This window comes from Triticum dicoccoides, chromosome 1B (assembly GCF_002162155.2).
Source record: "Triticum dicoccoides isolate Atlit2015 ecotype Zavitan chromosome 1B, WEW_v2.0, whole genome shotgun sequence".
NCBI classification, from domain to species: Eukaryota; Viridiplantae; Streptophyta; class Magnoliopsida; order Poales; family Poaceae; genus Triticum; species Triticum dicoccoides.
In genome coordinates, this window is record NC_041381.1 from 184601800 (window position 1) to 184614134 (window position 12335).

Below are 12335 nucleotides of genomic sequence, written 5' to 3' on the forward strand. Positions count from 1 at the left end.
TGCAGTGGAGGGAGGGATACAGGGTGTTCTGATGAGGAGGTCATAAAAGGAGTGCATGCATGGTTGGTTGGTGGTGTATGAGAGGTGTCTGCCTGTGTTTGGATGGATGAGAAGATCAGAAATGTTTGTTGTTTAAGATATCATGTGGTGGCATGTGGCCTTGAGTTAGGAGGAACATGCATGCCCTCTCCCTCAAGCAATACCTCCCATGCATGCCCCTCTCTCTCTCTCTCTAGCATCACATAAATAATGTAGAATATGATCCACATAAATATACGTATATAATCTAGCTATGCTTGATGCATGTGCATGCTTAATCACAGGACACAACATGGGTTCTTTATGCTCTGACACCTAATTCCCCCACATATCTCACCCCTTCCAACCTAGCAGCTCCAACGCGGCCTCTCCTCTCCTATATATATGGCACCCCTTTCGCCATGTTCCAACACATGCATACTCAGCCACCAGCTGCATTATCTACCCTCATCGATCCATCTCCTCTAGCCACTACTCTACGTACGCACTTGCCTGCCTCTCTGTCTCTATCTCTCATTCCAACTCCACGTAGTAGCCGTCGCGATCAAGATCCGCCATGGTTGCACACGCCAGCATCTACTGCAACGCCACCACCGCCACGACCACGACGGCGAGGAGCGGGCCGGCATACTCCGCCGTGGCTCCTAAGTCGTCGCCGAGGAATGCCAAGAGAAGGAGCGGCAAGAAGGCGACGAGGACAACGGCCGGGCGACGGCGCTGCATGGAGGCGATCAGGAGGAAGATGGAAGCGCTGAGGCGGCTCGTCCCTAGCGGCGGCGATCACCGCAGCGACGAGATGGCGGAGGACGACGGAGTGGACGAGCTCCTGTTCCGCGCCGCCGACTACATCGTGCGGCTGCAGGTGCAGGTGAAGGCGATGCAGCTCATGGTCGACGTGCTGGAGCACACCAAAGACTCTTGAGTATTTATATATTTCTACTAGGTCGTGTCGAGCAGAGCAGATACATGTACACGCATACCAGTATAGGTACCCGCGTACGTATACAAATTGTGTTATTTTTTCGATTTTGGGGGTTATTTCTTTCTTTCTTTCTCTTTTGGCGTTTTCGAGAAGTATGAAATACATAGGGGGGGGGGGGTTAATTATACGGGTGGGAATGGTATTGGTTTATTCGTTAATTGTTGTGAACTTGCGTGAGTGCGTACTTACGTAATGGTGTAAATATGTATACATGAGTTTGATATATGTATACATACATATGTACATCGGGTATATGATGTTACAATGGAAATTTTGGTTGCTAGTATTTGTTTACCAATCACTAATTTTTTTTTCGCGAGAGAAACTTCCAATCTATTCATCATCTGTCATGGCAGTACATAGAACATCAGAAGTAACAAAAATTACAACCAGATCCATGGACCACCTAGCTAAAACTACAAGCACTAGAGCGAGCCGAAGGCGCGCCACCGTCATCGCCCTTCCTCGCAGAAGCCGAGCAAACATGTTATAGTAGACAATCGGGAAGTCATCGTGCTAAGGGCACACGGGACCAACACACAAGAACAACATCTGCCGCCGATGAAGAGAAGCGTAAATAGGAAGGATCAAATCTGTAGACACACATCCAATGACGAACGAAGACTGGATCCAAATAGATCCACCAATGACCAGGACCGATAGAGTTCCGCAAGATCCGACGGAGATAAAACTTCACACGCCCTTCGATGACACTAGATATACCATCGCGACGGGGATCAGATGTGGGAGACATTATTTCTACTAGGGGACATTGCCACCGCCACACAACCCCAACCAAGACGCTGAACGAAACAAGAACAAGAGTGAGATCCCTCCTGCCGGCGAGGGGTCGGGGTCCTCCGCACCTCCACGGACCAAAGCCCATGGGAGGCGAGGCAGACCGCCGCCGGCGCCGACGCGGGTAGGACAAACCCTAGCCACCTAAGAGTTTCTTGTGGAGGAGGAAAAAAATGTTTACTCATGTGAAGTTTGTTTCGGAATAAATGTTTATTTTGGCGGGTTTGCTATTTCTCGATTACATGAGAATAGAAATCGAACCAACTAGTGATTTGATGGTTAAGTGGGTGGTGGTAGTCCTAACCTCTCATGGATCGAACTCCATGGTTGAGATTTTTGTGTCTCAAAGTAGGAGGTGGCTTTCCGTCAATAGCAATACCAGTGCGACGTGGCTAGCTGCCGATGCACACGAGAAGGTGGAGTTGCTTTCGTTTTGCCTATTTCTCGGATTGAACAACGGCAGATCTCGACACGAGGATGCATCCAAGGGCTTATTGAGACCTCGCCGGAGGCGAGGACAATGTGGATCGCCACCGGAGGAGGAGGGTAGATTGGAGGAGGAAGATATGGTGATGGCTGCTAGATTTCATTCCCACATTTAATAAAAACTTTTTCCCAAGGCAGTTGTGTTGGGAAACGTAGCATGCAGTTTCAAAAAAATTTCTACGCTCATGCAAGATCTATCTAGTAGATGCATAGCAACAAGAGGGGGTGAGTGTGTCTACGTACCCTCGAAGACCAAAAGCGGAAGCGTTTGTCAATGCGGTTGATGTAGTCGAACTTCTTCTCATTCCGACCGATCAAGCACCGAATGTACGACACCTCCGAGTTCTGCACACGTTCAGCTCGGTGACGTCCCTCGAACTCTTGATCCAGCAAAGTGTCGAGAAAGTAGATGAGTTCCGTCAACACGGCGGCGTGGTGACGAATGGTGAAGTGATCCGTACAGGGCTTTGTTTAAGTACCGTGAGAATATGACTGAGGGTGTAATCTGTGAAGGGGCGCCGCACACGGCTAACAGATGTTATTGTATGTTCTAGGCACCCCTCCCCATGTATATATAGGTGGGAGGGAGGGAGAAGCAGCCCTAGGGGCGCCCCAAGTAGGAGGGATCCTACTTGGGCTCTTTCCCTAGGCCGGCGCCCCCCTTTCCTTCTTTTGGTGATGAGGAGAAGGAATGAGGAGGTGCCCCCCTTTTCCTTTCTACCACCAAGGGGGAAAGGCAGGAGGAGGTGGCGCCCCTTCCTTTCCTTCCTCTAGGGCCTACGGCCAGGGGAAGGGGCGCACCAGCCCCTAGTGGGCTGGTCTGTCCCTTCCTTAGCCCATTAAGCCCATATCTTTGCTGGGACTGCCCAAAACTCCTTTCCGGTGATCCGACATGTACCTAGTACCCTTCGGAACACTTCCGGTGTTTGAATATTATCGTCCTATATATCAATCTTTACCTCTCGACCATTCCGAGACTCCCCGTCATGTCCATGATCTCATCCGGGACCCCAAACAACATTCGGTCACCAAATCACATAACTCATATAATACAAAATCGTCATCGAACGTTAAGCGTGCGGACACTACGAGTTCGAGAACTATGTAGACATGACTGAGACACCTCTCCGGTCAATAACCAATAGCGGAACCTGGATGCTCATATTGGCTCCCACGTATTCTACAAAGATCTTTATCGGTCGAACTGTTATGACAACATACGTTATCCCCTTTGTCATCGATATGTTACTTGCCCAAGATTCGATCGTCGGTATCTTCATACCTAGTTCAATATCGTTACCGGTAAGTCTCTTTACTCGTTCCGTAATGCATCATCCCGCAACTAACTCATTAGTCACTTTTCTTGCAAGGCTTCTTATGATGTGCATTACCGAGAGGGCCCAGAGATATCTCTCCATTAATTGGAGTGTCAAATCCTAATATTGATCTATGCCAACCCAACAAACACCTTCGGAGATAACTGTAGAGCATCTTTATAATCACCCAGTTATGTTGTGACGTTTGTTCGCACACAAACACGCCGCCGTGTACCTCCAACGCCGAGGGTGATGCACCGCAGCTCACGTCGAAGGAGACCCGTACGGAAGCGCGGTACGCAAGCAATCTGGCGGGCGCTTTTGTAGACCCGAAACCCCACACGCCCGGGAGGGACCCCGTCAGGGCGCGCGGTGGCTATGGGCTGCCCTAGGTCGGCCTGACCGCCCCTAGGGCCTCGAGGTTCGCCACCCTGCAAATGAAGAAAGAATGAATAACGAGGAAGAAGAAGAACAAGAGAGAGAGAGAGAGAGAGAGAGAGAGAGAGAGAAAAGTAAAGGTAAAAGGTGGTAGTTGAATTGATCGATTGTGTGTTGTTGTTCAATCGGCCGTCACCTCTTATCTATATAAGAGGCAGATGGACTTCTCGTACAAGAAAAGGACTTGCCTTGCCGTCCAAATCATCAAAATCTGACCAAACTTGGACTTCTCACGACCTCCGGCCCGGATGTTCGGCTCTAGGCCCGGACGATACAGCCTAGCCCAGTTTTCTGACAGCAGCTCATTGTTTGGGCTCTAAAATCCACATACGACCTCATATTTGGGCGAATTTTATACCATAATCAACCGTCTCGACGAGACGCACAATTTTCATGTTGAACACTTTTTGATCTGAGGTCATCTTGAGGGACTTTCAAGTTGTTTTCTAACATCTACAGCAGAAAAAACTGCCCGGACGTCCGGACTTCTACCCGGACTGTCCGGCCTTCATCCGGATCATCCGGGACTGGACCCAGATCATCCAGCTTCAGTGCCAACCTTCTGGTGTCTTTGTGATTCAGTTACCCGGATGATCCGGACCCCGGCCCGGATAATCCGGCCGAACATTGCTGCAACGCACGGTTTTGACTGTAACCTTTGCATACGACCTCGGATGGGGACAATTTTTATATCAAAATCGTCCGTTTTGACGAGACGAAGAACTTTGCAGTTGTAACTTTTTACATCCGAGGCGTTCTTAATTATGTTTCACACCATTCTTTAATCTAGTGCCAATACGAGCATCTCTAAGATTGGCATAACTTTTGCATCCGAGCTTCGTTTTGGACCATCTCTATATTTATTTAAATCGGCTTGAAGAGAGCCATTCAGTGGTGACATGAACTCATAATTTTAACATCATCTCATTATAGCCTCAAGTCACTCTTTGCGATCATGCCATTTTCGAGCGTCAACACATGCCCCCCTGTTTTTTGACAAAGCTAGCTTGCTGAAAAATAACTTGTACCATGTTGGTTCTAAGGACGATGTCAACACTCGATCGTCCACTTTGCATGTGCTTAGGGCGATAAATATATATCGGCCATTATTTGTTTGAATTCTTGATGCAAACTTTGGTGAAACCTTCTCAACTTCATTAACAATCCAATGATAAAGTTCCATAGATATGTATCTCAAGGTCATCCTCGGAACCATATTATTCACCCTTTTGCTAGGATTTTACAGATAATCAACAATAAACTTTCTCCAATCCTTACTTTTCCCTACATAAGAAAAATTCATTAGTGGCCGAAGCGGTGGACTTCGGTTCGGCCTTACCTATTCTGACGAGACTAAGCATCAGCTATTGATAGAAATACAATGCACCATGAGTAACATAGTAGCCGGATGCTTTGCTGTGCCAACTCTTTTTAATTGTCATGTCTAGATGTGGGAATAATTTCAAAGCAACCCAAGGAGGATATTACATCTAGACGTGCCTCAAGATAAATTGTAAGTGATTCGTCAAAACATTGATAACCCTTGGATATTTGTTGCACTACTCATAACGAATCACCGAAAGCCTCAATATGTATAGCACCTATAGCAAGTAAAATATTCAATCCGAATAACAATGCATATCCGGCTTTGATTAATCGTGCATCAAAATATTCTAAGCGACACAAGGCTTCAAAAATAGTACCATAAGGAGATATATAAACAACATCAACACTTTGGCCATTGTGAATACAACCATCAAAACATAATCTCCATAGTACTAGAGAGACAAGGCTAATATCAATATGTGCATGTCATAAATCCAATGCTCAATGATGAAACCAACAATGATTGGCCTCTCATAGACTTGAAATATTCGTAGGCCAAATCATACATATTAAATAAAAGCATAAGCCCACTCACCAATTCTGCAACTATGAATTGGTCTATGCAACATATATTCAATGACATCGGTCATAATGTCTCAACTCCATTCATAATAAAGGCATACATATAAATTTCCATGAGCACATACCTTGTCTCGCTCTTCAATTGAACTTAGGGCGATGTTAGAATACTACACCGACCATGCATTAACAAACTCTTAGGACGATAGATAAATATCGGCCATTACCATAAGGTCCATGTAGAATTCACCCACCAAAGTATGTATAGCCAAAATAAACAAATGAAATAGCAATAAAATATTTCAGCCCCTTTGTATTAGCAACAAAAATGTAACTAACCAAATGTATAGTGCTTTGGTAATACCCTCTCATGATATGGAAAATTATGTTGCATCCATGGATCAAAATAAATCCATGGAGGGTAATTGATCATACCTAGGGATGAATTCCATGTCAAAGGCATCAATGGCATGGCTGAACAAAATGGATGATGTGCTAACCGAAGATTTTGATGTTGTGATGCACACCTTCGGCTTAAATGTTTGTTGCTTCCATCCTTCTCTTTCTTCACTTTTATACTTGTTGCAATAGAAGCATGCACATAATTTCTGTTTGGAATTACCCTCTTGGGAACCCATTGAGGGAGTCCTGGATTAGGGGGTATCCAGACAGCCGGACTGTATACTTTGTCCGGACTGTTGGAGCGTGAAGATACAAGACTCAAGACTCCATCCCATGTCCTGATGGGTCTCTCCTTTGCGTGGAAGACAAGCTTGGCGATCCGGATATTATATTTACTTCTTTGTAACCGACTCCATGTAAACCCTAGCCCTCTCCGGTGTATATATAAACCGGAGAGTTTGGTCCTTAGAGGGACGATCACAATCATAATCATCATAGGCTAGCTTCTAGGGTTTAGCCTCTACGATCTCATGGTAGATCAACTCTTGTACTACTCATATCATCAATATCAATCAAGCAGGAAGTAGGGTTTTACCTCCATCTAGAGGACCCGAACCTGGGTAAACATTGTGTCCCTTGCCTCCTGTTACCATTAGCCCAAGACGCACAGATCGGGACCCCCTACCCGAGATCCGTCGGTTTTGACACCGACATTGGTGCTTTCATTGAGAGTTCCTCTGTGTCGTCGCCGCAAGGCTCGATGGACCGTCTCGTTGTTAAGGACAACATCACTTCTGGGGGAGCGCTGGCTGTAGGCTAAACTCTCCGACTAGGCGGCTTCATCATGGCTGCCCCATCAGCTGTCGCGCCGACGATGACCTCTCGGGTCATCACGCATAGCTTCCACATCGATTCAGAACTCGCCGAACAGATGGATCCGATGGAGCTCTCCTCTCTTAATGAGCTCTTGGATCGCATTGCCGCTTTGGGAGTCGCCACAGACTATGACCGGATCGGGCTTAAACCCGACCAAAGGGACATTAAATCCCCGCCGGTCACCCACGAGATAGCGGTAGTGGAGGAGCCACATACGGATTACCCCTCTATCTTGAGGACGAGTTATGTCTGGATCACCGAGCTCCCTAAGCCAGACACCCGCTCAAGGGAAGACATGACCCAGACCCCGAACTTAGAATCGGGTATTGGGTCGAAGAAATTGGGCAGCATTCCGGATCCCGAGCTGTCAAGCCCGGAAGCTTCCCTGCCCCAGGGCGTTAGATCAGATCAGAATCTAGATTCAGCTACACCCACCCACCCGTACTTAAACCCTCTCTCCCATATCAGACAAGAGCCCCAAGAGACAGTACATCGCTACTGGGCTAGATTCCTCCTTGTGCTAAACAAGGTTAAGGACTGCCGTGAGGAGGACGCAATCTCACTTTTCTGCAAAAACTGCACGAACAAAGGAATCCTTAATGCCATAAGTCGCCGTGACATAGCACACTTTGCTGACTTGGCAACCATAGTACATAAGTACTGTGTGTTGAAAAGCGCCTGGAAAACCCAAACAGAATTTTGGGATAGTCCGGCTGTCACTAAAACCTCTGTCCGAGCTAAACGGGCGAACTCTCGTAAGTCAGCCGATCCAATCAACAAAAAACCAAAGCCCACCCTAGGGCGTGGAACCGTATTGGAAGAATGGCTCAACAGGCCATGTAAACTCCACAGCATGCCGGACACTACACCAACACATTGCCTTAGAGCATGTTGGATACTCCGGCAGATAGCAAAAAGTGGCGAGGATCTTCTTGTAAGCCATAAAGCAAAACAACGTCCCGCCAAAGAAAACAATGCGGTACTAACAGTCTTCGAGACTTTCACCTCAAATAATAGGCGCAAGCGAGCTCATCGAAGCTCCGCTGAAATCTGCCACGTGGCAAAAATAAATCCGTGGACCGACACTGCTATAACTTTCAGTGCCAGTGATGAACCTCAATTCCAGACAGTTCGGGCACCAGCCGCTCTGGTCCTTAGCCCAATCGTGGACAGCTTCCGGCTCACCAAAATACTCATGGACGGCAGAAGCAGATTAAACTTAATCTACAAAGAAACACTCAGCAAGATGGGAATGGATAAAAGCCGCATTGAGCAAAGCGGCACAACCTTCAGAGAAATCGTCCCTAGTCAGGAAGTGCGGTGTGTGGGAAAAATCACACTTGATGTGGCATTCGGCACGCTGGAGAATTACAGGTCCGAAGAAATCACATTTCAAGTGGCTCCTTTCAGCAGTGGATACCACGCCCTTTTAGGGCGGGAAGCATTTACAAGCTTCCAAGCAATACCCCATTACGGGTACACGAAGCTTAAAATGCCCGGACCCAATGGAATCATCACTCTAGCCAGTGATCCGGACGTCGCACTTCACGCCAAAAACAAAACCGTAGCACTAGCCCTGGAAGCATTATCCGAAGCCCTAGCAGCCGAATAACTAACAACGCTGCGTGCCACCATAGACAGGGATGACGTGATACTCGACAAGCGACCCAAGTCCACCTCATTTAAACCTGCAGACGAGATAGTCAAATTCTAGGTCCATCCAACGGACCCCACGAAGACAGCTTCCATCGGGACACAGTTGAACCACACAATGGATGCCGCGTTGCGAGATTTCCTACGCGAGAATTGGGATATTTTTGCGTGGCACCCATCGGACATGCCGGGCATCCCACGCAGACTGGCCGAACACAACCTCAATATACTAAAAGGATACAAGCCTGTCAAGCAGACTCTAAGGCAGTTTTCAGAGCCCAAACGGCAAGCCATGGGGGAAGAGCTAGCCAAGCTACTCGAGGCCGGATTCATCAGAGATATCAAACATCCAGATTGGCTGGCAAATCTGGTAATGGTACCAAAGAAGGACAAATCCTGGCGCCTATGTGTCGACTTCAAAGACCTCAATAAGGCTTGCCCCAAGGATCCCTTCCCCCTCCCTCGCATCGACCAAATCATCGACGCCACAGCAGGACATGACTCGCTGTGTTTCCTCGACGCATACTCCGGATACCATCAAATAAAGATGGCAAAGTCCGACCAAGCTGCAACAACTTTCATAACGCCATGTGGTCCTTTCTGCTCCAACACTATGCCTTTCGGGCTTAAAAATGCCGGCGCAACCTATCAACGCATGATTCAAACATGCCTGGAAAAGCAAATCGGCAAAATAGTGGAGGCATATGTGGACGACGTGGTCATAAAAACAAGACACGTCGAAATGCTAATAGACGACTTGAGGCTTACGTTCGATAACCTCCGAACATACGACATCAAGCTGAACCCGGAAAAATGTGTTTCCGGCGTCCCCTCTGGGAAACTGCTGGGCTTCATTGTTTCCAATAGAGGAATTGAAGTGAATCCGGCAAAAATCCGAGCTCTGTTGTAGTTAGCTATACCAACAGACCTCAAGCACATCCAGAAACTAGCTGGATGCGTGGCTGCCTTAAGCCGCTTTATCTCCAGGTTAGGAGAAAAGGCATTACCTCTTTACCGCCTTCTTCGGCGCACCGAACACTTCATGTGGATGGATGCAGCCGCGACCGGACTGGACGAAATAAAGACCTTATTGGCCAGTAATCCAGTCCTAACAACGCCAAATATTGGCGAACCTATGCTACTGTACATAGCTGCAACACATCAAGTCGTAAGCGCAGTGCTTGTCGTTGAACGAGAGGTTGACGGATACAAATTCCCTCTCTAGAAGCCGGTTTATTGCGTATCCACGGTCCTCACCCCATGCAAATCCCGGTACCCACACTATCAAAAAATAGCATACACGGTCTTCATGGCATCCCGGAAGCTACGACACTACTTTCAAGAGTATTCGATTACGGTTGCCTCCGAAGTACCACTCAACGACATAATAAATAACTGCGACGCTACGGGCCGGATTGCTAAATGGGCCATCGAGCTCCTTCCGTTTGACATAACATACAAGCCATGGCGGGCCATCAAGTCGCAAGTACTGGCTGACTTTGTCGCCGAATGGACAGAAGCCGAACTCCCTAAAGAGTACGGCGCGTACTCTAACTAGATCATGCACTTCGACGGCTCTAAAATGCTGTCCGGATTGGGAGCAGGTGTAGTTCTGACGTCTCCCACCGAAGACACGGTCCAGTACGTACTCCAAATATTATACACAGACTCCAACAATGCAGCCGAATACGAGGCTCTGTTGCACGGTCTTCGGATGGCAATCTCTATGGGCATTCAACGCCTGGAGGTGCGCTGGGATTCAAACCTCACAATATCACAAATAAACAGAGACTTTGATGCCAAGGATCTGAAAATGGCAGCCTACCGTAATGCCGTCCTCAAAATGCCAGCTCGGTTCGAGGGGCTCGAATTCCACCATGTGGCTCGAGAAAACAATCAAGCGGCGGATATCCTCGCCCGCATCAGTACTAAACGCGACCCTGTCCAACCTAACATATTCCTAGAAAGGCTGTTCAAGCCATCTGTGGTATGGGAAGGGGAGTTCGGAGCACTAGCACGGATCCGAATACACCCCCAGATTCCGAACCATCAGACATAATCGGAGGCTCCACCACCGAAATAACATCTTCGGCCCATGAAATCATGGCTGTAATCGCCTCGTGGACTGAACCTTTCTTGGCCTACCTAAATAGGTAGGAGCTTCCCGAAGACCAGAATGAAGCATGTTGCATCGTGCGACGTTCTAAAGCTTACAAAGTCCATGAAGCAGAACTCTATAAGAAAAGTGTGTCCGGAGTGCTCCAAAGGTGCATCTCCAAAGAGGAAGGGCGGCAGCTCTTGGCTAAAATCCATGCCGGACTGGGCGGGCACCACGCCGTGGCTCAAGCACTAGTCAGCAAGGCCTTACGTACATGCTTTTATTGGCCGACAGCCCGAGCAGACGCACATGACCTTGTCCAACACTGCGTCGGTTGCCAGCTCTTTGCCAATCAGAGTCATATGCCCCCTACCACTCTCCAAACAATCCCCATCACTTGGCCCTTTGCGGTCTGGGGGCCGGATATGGTCGGACCCCTTAAAGGGGGAAGCCATAAGAAAAAAATACTTATTGGTCATGGTGGACAAGTTCACCAAATGGATAGAAGCTAAACCAGTCAAAACGGCCGAATCCGGACGAGTGATAGACTTCATATCCGGGGTTGAACACCGATACGACGTCCCCCACAACATCATCACTGATAATGGCTCAAACTTCACAGCTGATGAAGTGAAAACCTGGTGCGGCAACATGGGCATTAAGCTCGATTACGCCTCCATCTACCATCCCCAAACAAACGGCCAGGTCGAATGTGCAAATGGTCTCATTATGAGCGGCATCAAACCCAGACTAGTGCAATCCTTGACAGAGTCGGACACGCACTGGGTCGAAGAGCTCGACTCCGTACTCTGGGGGCTGCGGACCACGCCGAATCGCACCACCGGATATACACCATTTTTTATGGTGTACGGAGCGGAAGCAGTACTACCCTGCGACATAATACACGATTCGCCTCGCGTATGCATGTACGAAGAGAAAGAAGCCGAGTTAGATCGACATGATAACTTAGATGCCCTGGAGGAGGAGCGCGATGTCGCAAAAGCCCGTTCCACATTCTATCAGCAGCAGGCTCGACGGTACCAAAGCAGAGAAGTGCGGGCCAAAACTTATAATATTGGCAAACTTGTTCTACGCCTACTGGAGAAGAAGAAGGACAAGCTCAAACCCAAGTGGGAGGGTCCCTTCGTCATTGATAAAGTTCTCACCGGAGGAGCGTACCGCTTACGTAATGCATCCGATAATAGACTCGAGCCGAACCCATGAAACGCGGCCAGACTCCGGAGATTGTACGCCTAGCGCCGAACTCAGTCTTCGTCTCCTTACCCCCTCCTTTTAAATTATGTCCCCTCCCTTTTCCTTTCTCGACCTTTTTCCTCTTCAC

General features: G+C 48.1%; 1 protein-coding gene across 1 annotated transcript; it reads left to right on the forward strand.

The window, feature by feature from the left end:
- Positions 1-467: 467 nt before the first annotated feature.
- Positions 468-1125, forward strand: LOC119303575. The gene has a single exon (XM_037580708.1). It carries the CDS (start codon positions 596-598, stop codon positions 959-961), a length of 366 nt encoding a protein of 121 aa, XP_037436605.1. The 5' UTR covers positions 468-595; the 3' UTR covers positions 962-1125.
- The last annotated feature ends 11210 nt before the right edge of the window (positions 1126-12335 follow it).